At 36.3% G+C, this 9,789-nt stretch overlaps 1 protein-coding gene across 1 annotated transcript in view; it reads left to right on the plus strand.

Moving 5' to 3' along the window:
• The window catches only part of Stap1 (signal transducing adaptor family member 1), a 54,365-nt gene extending 44,591 nt beyond the window's left edge, over nt 1–9,774 (plus strand). Inside the window, exon 10 of the mRNA XM_033758832.1 lies at nt 9,686–9,774. Within this exon, the coding sequence (XP_033614723.1) occupies nt 9,686–9,753 (68 nt within the window). The 3' untranslated portion in view covers nt 9,754–9,774. The remainder of the gene's footprint in view (nt 1–9,685) is intronic.
• Nucleotides 9,775–9,789: the final 15 nt, after the last annotated feature.

The raw sequence follows: 9,789 nt of genomic DNA on the forward strand, positions 1-9,789 counted from the left end.
CATCATGAACCTTCTGATGCCACCAAATAACAGAAAACCAAAAAGCTCAGAGTCTGAAGACCTTCAGAAACCGACTGAACACAGTGTCTACTCTGTAGGAGTTGCCTGTATATTCAGAACAGGAAGCATCTCTAAAATGTGACCATGCATCTTGTTCAAAAATTTCTACAGCTGGAGGTGTAGCTCAGCAGTAGAATGTTTGCCTGTAGTGCAAAAGGCCCTGGGTTCAACCCCTATGCCTCAAAAAAGAAAAAAAAATTCTAACATTAGGAGGCTTACCTATATTTTGAGGTGGTCCACTTCATTTCTGGTCATTTCTTATTTTTGTTTGTTTTTTGATACTGGGCATTGAGCCTAGGGCCTTTGCATTGAGAAACATCCAGAGCCATTTTTATTTATTTCAAGACAGAGTCTAGCGAAGTCAGTAAGTTGCACAGGTCGGGCTTGAAATTTGCAGTGTTCTTGCTGTAGCTTCACAGAGTGCCAGGATGATAGGCATACACCACCATGCCTGGCTCTGGTCAATGTTTGTATTACACAATTCATCCTTAATAGTGAATATGGAATATTTCCTCCCATTATGTCTATGCCTGTATCTAATTTCTAGCATCATAACATTTAAAAACAACCAATGTCTCTCCTTAGTCTTTTCTCTTTGTCATCTGAATTGCTGGTTCCTGTGGTCCTCTTACTCTAATCTTTGATCTAAGTACATTGTTTAATTTTAATTAGTACATGTTGGCAGTACCTAATGACAACACTCATCACGGGGAGTTGGTACATGTACATAACATGTCTTAATTCCTTTATATTCCTTTTTCTTCCTCCTTCTGTTGGTCCCCTTCCCACTTGAGAAACACTTCCCTGATACTTATTATCAGTATTTCATTTTGCTCTTTATTTTTATTTTGGATTTCTCATAAAAGAGAAGCTATGTAATATTTAAACTTGTGTGTCTGATTTATTTCACTTAACATTATGGTCGCAAGGTGCATCCATTTTTCTATGAATGATTCAGCTTTATCCTGCTATATAGCAGAATACTATTCTATTATGAACATATATGTAACTTCCAAGATTTAGCTATTATGAGGTGGGCTGCTATAAACATAGGTGTGAGCGTATCACTGTAATATCATGTCTTTAACTCTTTTGGAAAGATACCCAGAAGTGGAAAACTGGGTCAAATGGAATTTCTACTTTTAGTTTTTTTGATGAACCTCCATACTGATTTCCTTAGTGGTTATATTAGTTTACATTCCCACCAACAGCAGAGAAGGGATCCCTATTCCCTGTACCTTGGCCAACACTTGTTATTATTTGATCTCTTGATAGCAGTCATTCTTTCTTGAGTAAGATGGAATCACAGTGTTGTGTTAATTTGCATTCCTGTAATGGTCAGAGATGTTTCATGTATTTAATGCCCATTTTTATTTCATCTCCTGAGAAGTGTCTCTTCATTTCATGTGCTAGGGCTGGGGATTTAGCTCAGTGGTTCCGTTGACTGCCTCACAAGGGCAAGGTCCCGAGTTCGATCCCCAGTACAAAAAAAAAAACAACAACAAAAAAAACCCAACCCAAAAACCAAAAAACCAAGAGGTCATATCACGTTCTTTTTTGGGGGGTGGGTACCGAGGATTGAACTCAGGACCTTTAGCTAAATACCCGGGCCCTTCACTTGCTAATTTTGACTGGCTATTTTATTTTGGAGGTCTAAAGTTTTTGTTCTTTATATTTTCTGGATACTACTCCTGTATCCAAAATTTTTCCACATTCTGTAGGCTGTCTCTTCATCCTGTTGGCTCTTGCTGTGCAGAAAATTTCACATAAATCCCATTTGTTGATTTATTTTTTGTGCAACTGGGGTTCTGTTCAGAAAGTCCTTGCTTATGCCTGTATCTTCAAGAGTTTTATGTATTTTATCTTCTGGTTAGGTGTTTTTGTTTTAATATTTAGATCTTTGATCCATTTTGATTTTAGTTTAGTACATGGTAAAAGATATGACTCTAGATTCAATCTTCTCTTTGTGGATACCAGGTTTCCCAGCACATTAAACTTTTCTTTCTGCCTCTTTTTAAAAAAAATGTACCTAGAAATTTCTGCATCCTACATTCTGATCATATGTCTGTTTTTGTGTCAGTTTCAGGTTTGTTGTTTTGTTTTGTTTTTTTAATTACTGTAGCTTTGTAATATAACTAGAAATCTAGAATCGTGACACCTTCTTTGCTCTTGTTATCCAGTGTTTGTTATTCTGGATATCTTGTTTCTATTTGAATTTTAAGATTGTTTTTTCTAGTTCTGTGAGGAATGCTTTTGGTATTTTGATGGAGATTGCATTGAATCTGTGTATCAGTTTTGGAAGTATGGCCACTTTGACAGTATTAGTTCTGCTTATTAAGGAACAGGAGATAGCTTTTCATTTTCTGATGACCTCTTTGATCTCCTTTTTCAGAGTACCATCTTATTTACTTTTCTTGTTGCAAAGACACAGTACCTGACACCAAAATTTAAAGGAGAAAAGGTTTATTTTGGATTACAGTTTGTAGAGGTTTTAGTCCATAGTTGGCTGGCTGCAAGGCAGGGGGACATGGTGGAGAATAGCTCATGGCATGGCAGACAAGCAGAAAGAGATCAAGGGAGAGGGAGCAAGATACCCATCCAGACCATGCCCCCAGTGAACCACCTCCTCTAACCATGCTTTACCTCCTAACATCACATTTATCTATAAACTCATCAGTAGGCTAATCCTCTGAGATTGTCATGCACCAATGATTCAGTCATCTCCTAAAACCCCCACCTATGAGCAACAGGAGGTTTAGGGGACATCTAGATATAAACTGTAAAAAATACTATATTTTTTTTAAACTTCCTTTGTTTAGATTAATTCCCAAGTAATTTTCTTGAAGCTATTATAAATGGGATTATTTTCCTAATTTCTTTTTCAAAGGGTAGATTGATAGTGTAAAGGAACACTCTTGAATTTTGATGGTTGATTTTGTATCCTGCTACCCTGCTGAATTTATTAGTTCTAGGAGTCTTTTGGTAGAATTTTTGGGTCTTTGATGTTAAGGATCAGGTCATCTTTGAATAAGGATAGTTTGACCTCCTTTTCTATGTGCATCCTTTTTCTTTCTTTTTCTTGCTTGATTGCTCTGGCTAAAGTCTTGAATGTTCTAGTGGACAGCAGTGGTAATAGTGGATATCCTTGTCTTGCTCCTGATTTCAGAGGAAAAACTTTCAGTTTTTGACCACTTAAGATGGTATTGCCAGTCTTTCATAAATGGATTTTGTCAGATTGAGATAAGGTCCTTCTATACCTATTTTCTTCAAGTTTTAAAGCCCTGAATGGATTTTAAAATCATGAATGGATGCTGGATTTTGTTGCAATCTTTTTTCTTTTGCACCCATTAAAATGGTCATGATTTTTGTCCTTGCTTCTATTTCTGTGATATATTACATTTATTGATGTGGGTATATTGAATCATCCTTGCATCACTTGGATGAAGCCTTCCTGGTCATGATATATGATCTTTTTGGTGATTTGCTACATTGTCTGCCAGTATCTTGAGGATTCTTGCATCTATGTTCATTAAAGGTATTGGCCTGTAATTTTCATTTTTAGGTAGGTCCTTGTTTGGTTTTGGAATCAAGGTAATATTACCTTCCAGGAGTGAGTTTGGGGTACTTCTTCCCTTTGAATTTCATTAAGAATCTGAGGAACAACATCATATTAAAAGGTCAAAAACTAAAAACCTTCATGCTAAAATCAAGAACAACACAAGGATGTCCACTGTCATCACTTCTGTTCAATATAGTTCTGGAAACATTAACTACAGCAATTAGACAAGAAAAAGAAATAAAAGGAATAAAGATAGGAAAGGAAGAAGTTAAACTGTCATTATTAGCTGACAATGTGATACTCTACATAGAAAACCCAAAAAACTCTGGCAAAAGACTTCTAGACTTAATTGAAAGATTCAGCTGAATAGCTGGGATACAAGGTCAACACTCAAAAATCAAAAGCCTTCTGTACACAAATAACAGACTCACTGAGTGAGAAATTAGGGAAACAATTCCTTTCACAACGGCATCCAAAAAATGAAGTATCTAGGAATCAATCTAACAAAAGAAGCAAACGACCTCTACACTGAAAACTACAGCACTCTGAAAAAACAGATCAAGGAGGATATAAGAAAATGGAAAGACATCTCTTACTCCTGGTTAGGAAGAATCAATATAGTGAAAATGGCCATACTTCTAAAACTACTATATAGATTCAATGCAATCCTGATTGAAATTCCAACAGTATATTTCAAAGAACTAGAGAAAACAATACAAAAATTTATTTGGAACCACAAGAGACCTAGAATAGCAAAAACCATTCTAGGCAATAGAGACATGACAGGGAGTATCATAAGCCCTACAAAGCCACTGTGATAAAAACAGTATGGTAATGGCAAAGAAACAGACCGGAGGATCAGTGGAATAGAATGGAAGATACAGAAACAACTCCATATATACTCAGCTACCTCATCTTTGACAAAGGAGTCAACCACACTCAGTGGAGGAAAGATAGCCTCCTCAATAAATTGTGTTGGAAAAACTGGCTTTCAGGGCTGGGATTTAGTTCAGTGGTTCCGCCGCCTGCCTTGCAAGCATGAGGACCCCAGTTCGATGCCCGGTACCAAAAACAAACAAACAACAACAACAACAACAAAAAAAACCCCCACAAAAACTGGATTTCAACCTGCCAAAGATTAAGACTAGATCCCTATCTTTCACCATGCATTAAACTGAAATCCAAATGGATTAAAGATCTAAATATTAAAACAGAAACACTAAACTTTCTGGAAGATAACTTAGGTAGAACTCACAAAGACATTGGCATAGGAAAAGACTTTGTGAACAAATCCTCATTTTATTAAATACTGCACTGCAAGAAAAGCCACCAACAGAGCTAGGAGATAACTTATAAAGTGAAAAAATTTTTACCAGCTGTTCCTCAAAGGTCTAGTATCTAGAATATATAACGAAGTAAAATCAGAACCCCCAAATATAAGGACTCAATTAAAAAATGGGCATCTAAAAATGAACAGACACTTCTTAAGACAAACAAGTAAAAGCAGCAATTAAGTATATGAAGAAATGTTCAACATCACTGGTTATTCTAGAGATGCAGATGAAAACAACACTGAGATTCCACCTTACCCCAGAAAGAATGGCTGCTACCAAGAAATCAACCAATAACAAATGCTGGCAGTCACATGGGGGGAAAGGAGCCCTTCTTCATTCTTGGTGGGAGTGCAGATTGGTGCAACCATTGTGGAAATCAATATGCAGATACTAAAAAAACTAGGATTAGAGATCCCATTTGACCCAGCTATCCCTGTGCTGGGTATCTTTCCAAAAGTATTGAATCATACCACAGTGATATATGCACGTGCATGTTCACAGTGATACAGTTTGTAATAGGTAAAACTTGGAAATAGCCCATCAACTGGAGATGGATAAAGATATATTTTTTTTTATAAAAGAGTACTACATAGCCATAAAGAATGAGAAACTAGAGTTATATATAGCTAAATGAATGCATATCGAGACCATACTCTTAAGTGAAATAAATAGGACACATGTAAATACCAAATAGTTTCTCTGGTGTGAAAGACTAAAAGTGTAAATGGGGTTAAAATTGTGTAAATTGATAATGTGAAATAGGAAGAAATGGCTATAGGAATAGGGGAAGTGGGAAGCGTAGGGGAAAGGAAAGAAGGGAAAAGAAAAAGATATGAGAATATGAAAAAACGGAAGCAAAGTCTTTGTAAATAGGGAAGGGTGGAGGGGGTGAAGGGAGGGTAGGGGTAAGGAGAAAAATGAGAACCAGATTACATCATGTAAAGGCACAAGATCCCAATGATGAATTTAACTACTGTACTATCTAAAAATAATAAACTTAATGAAAAAAGAATCTGAGGATTGGTACATTGCTATCAGATCTTTGCTGAAGTTCCTGTAAAATTCAGTAGTGAATCCAGTGGGTCCTGGGCTATTCTGAATTGGCAGATTATTATTATTGCCTGGTATTAGATTGTTCAGGGTTTGTGTATCTTCTTGGTTCAGTTTTGGTAATTCATACGTATTTAGTAATCTACCCATTGTCCATTCTAGATTATTATTGAAGGATGGGTTTTTGAAGATTTAAAACTCTGGATTTCTGCCAGGTCCATTGTAATTTTGGCTTTATTTCTTTTTCTTTTCTTTATACCAGGGATTGAACTCAGGACCTTGCACTTGCGAGGCAGTGGCAGCACCACTGAGCTAAATCCCAGGCCCTCTTCGTTTTTGAACCTAGAGCCTTCCCCTTGTGAAGTACGTGCTCTGCATGCTGAGCTACCCTCCTAGCTCACTTTTGTAGAAAATAACTGATTGCATTTATGTGGATTAATTTCCATTGAGATGTTCTTAAACCCTTTTGTCAACATCACACTATCTTTATCAGTGTAGCTTTATAGTAGTTATTGAAATCAAGAGAATTACTTTGTTCTTTTTCAAGTTTTTTGTTAAGATGCCCTTGAGGAAGTTCCCTTTATAATTACTACTTTGCTACAGGATATTTTTCATTTTTTTAGAAAGGTGCAAATGTATGTTAAATTTTTAATTTTCATTAGTATAACCAGTTTAATGTAGTATTTTTAATCGCAAATATATTTTGATATCAAATGGTTTTGTCAAATGCTTTTTCTGAATCTACTGAAATGATCATGTGACTTGTCCTTTTAGTTTATATGTCATGTTGATTTTTCACTTTTGATCAAATCTCATATAAAGACACTTGGTTATAATGTATTTTATATTGTGAAAATGTTAACTTTTGTGTCTGCTTTTGAGAGTCTGCAGTTCTTTCAGTGAATTTATAATTTCATGAAGTTTTTCGTTTTGAAGGTTTGATTTTGTGTTTTTCTTTGTGGAAAATAGCGTCTTTTGATTCAAGTGTTTGTTGCCACCTGTTATAATCTAGATCTAAAATGTTTCCAAAAGCCAACTGGTTACCCGTTGATGGGCTTTTAGGCGACTGGATTACGAAGACCAACACTTCGATCAGTGGATTAATTCATTGATAGATTCTTAATTTGATGACATTAGGGAATTATGTAAAACTGGGAGATGAACCTAGAAGTGAGTGATGTACTCTTGGGAGCCATTATCTTGTTCCTGGCTCCTTCCTCTCTGGCTGTTTACTGCTGTGAAGTAAGCAGTTCTGGTCCACCAAAGTCTCTACTTCACTGCCAGCTAACCACACACTGAACCCTATGAAACTGTGAGCCAAAAGAAGTGTTTGCTGCTCTAAGTTTTCTCAGGAATTTTGTTACAGCAAGGGAAAGTTAACACCAAAAATAAAGTCAGGTGGTATGTGGAACAAAAAACAGTTGAGACCAGACCTGAATGTGGTGGCACCATCAAAGATGGAGGCCTGGGTGGAAGAAAAACAGGAGGAAGGCTGTCAGCATGGACTCTTTCCCAGTATTTCCTGGCTGTTTCTGAAAACTCCCTTATAGACACATCCTGAAGTGTGCTTCTCTAATCTGTGTGTTTAATCCAGGAAGCTGATAAGATTAACCACATTATGTCATGAAGCACAGCAACATTTTGGCTTAGTATTGGTATCTGTTGTATTTTCCCTTGAGAAATGGTCACATTTCTTTTATCTTTTGTATATCAAGTATTTCCTGGTTCTTTGCATATCAAATTTTGGATTGTATCTTGAACATTTTCAGTATTATTGTGATGAGTCTTTGCAACCTGTTAAAATAGTTTTATTTTCATTTAATTGTTTTTTAAAGCAGGGGCAGGCATTTATCCTAGATTGAACTAGTTCTGCCTTGCTTTCTGTAGAAAATGGTTCCAAATTCGTTTTCATAGTTTGTCACACTGCTTTGGGTTTGGTCCCTCAGATTAGCCTAGGATTTTGGTATGGTTTGTATCTTAGTTTTGTTCTGATTGTTGCTTTATGTACAGCTCAGCAATGAGCCTAGACCTTGCATCACATCGTATGCAAAGTTAAAGGATTTTCTTTTCCAGGTCTCATTGCTCCAGTATTTCTCTTTCCAGGTACCAATCGACCCCCACCCCCACCAACCCTGGCTCTTTTAGCCTTTTAGCTAGAGATGGGGCTCCTCAAGTTGTGGCTACCAATGATGTCATGCAGTTCTGTGACTCAGTCTCACCAAAGAAATTAGAAAAAAGAAAGAAAACAAGTAATTCCAAGTCTCTCCTTATTTCCCTGAGCCATTTTCCTGTGTGGAAAGGATTTCCTCTTGGGATTTTTAGGTGCCTATACTTCCACTACCAGAGTGTTACTTTTTTTCATTGCTGAGACAAAAAACCCAACACCCAAAGTTAGAGTGGGAAAAGTTTATTTGGCTTACAGTTTGTAGAGGTTTCCATACATAATTGGCTGGCTGTAAGGTAGGATGGCAAACAGGCATCCCAGAGGAGAAACAACATGGCTGCACAAGGTAGCAAAGGCAAGAAGAGACTTTTAACAGTCAATTTCTGCTCCTTTTATCTTGCTCACAGGAGTAGAGTGGGGCCAAATCAACCACTCACATGTAGTGGTTTAGTATTCACAGGCCCTTAATCCTAGCATCACATATTCCAGATTTAGCTACCTTCAAAAAGGACTGCATGAGGCTTTGGGGAAACCTCCAGACATAAGCCACAACACAGTAACCTGGCTAACCCTTGACTTGACAACCTGTTAACTAGGGGTTGCTCTCAGAGCAGGAACAGAAAGGAAAAAAATTGATAGAAGTAACTGAACATGGGCTATTTATACTAAATGCCTACAGTTTTAAAAAGACAACCAGACTGCTATGTGACTGAACTGGTTCAGTGTTCTGTGAATAGGAACAAATAACTCAACCTTTGTTATAATGATTATGGAAAGACATTAAGAACAGATAAAATGAGAGGGATTTGGAGACTGAATATTTTTCTGTAGAATAACACATATTTCAAAAGGAGATGAATGGAAAAATAAAATGAAAATGAAAACAGGACTAAGTTGTAAAAAATCACAACTTAATTTGAAAATGCTGAATTTTAAAGAAAACTTTGTGGTGCCCTAGAACTATCTCAGGAATATGGATTCAGCTTGCTGTGGCACAAAAAGACTGCAAGAGCACTTAGTTTTAATTTGTCCTGAGAATTGGGAGGTGTAGAGTAGCTAAGGTTCAAATCCAGACATATGAAAAAAGGTAACATGTTCACAATAAAATGTTAAACAAAAGAATGGAATTTTTCTTTGATCTTTGCTAAATACGTCAGCATTCAGCTTTCTCTGTTGCAAGATGGCAAGAGGAATGAGTCTAGAAGAAAGATATTTTTTCAATTTATTTTCCCTTTTTATTTATTGGAAATAAGCAATTTAAAAGGGCATTAAACTAAAGAGTAAGAAAAAAAAATATCCTGGGGATATTTTGGGAACCAAGTTATAGGTTCAGGATAAAATAAAAATTAAACTTGAGTGTTGAGATTAATGCTGTGACATTACTTAATATTTTTAAAAATTATTAAATAGGCCACCAGTGTTCCTGGTAGAAGCAGAAAAATCAATTCCTACTGAAAATAAACAACTTGTGAAACCATACTGGTTCATTAATTAAGATTTTCTACCTGTGATTTGTAGGCCAAGAACTCAACACTGAAGGGACAAGTAAGAAGTTGAAGAAAAATCCATTATGTCACATGAAATAGAGTGTGGAAAACTGCCTGAATATATTTTAGAAATGT

The sequence above is a fragment of the Fukomys damarensis genome, unplaced genomic scaffold (assembly GCF_012274545.1).
Source record: "Fukomys damarensis isolate Sample0158 unplaced genomic scaffold, DMR_v1.0_HiC HiC_scaffold_35, whole genome shotgun sequence".
In the NCBI taxonomy this organism is placed as follows: domain Eukaryota; kingdom Metazoa; phylum Chordata; class Mammalia; order Rodentia; family Bathyergidae; genus Fukomys; species Fukomys damarensis.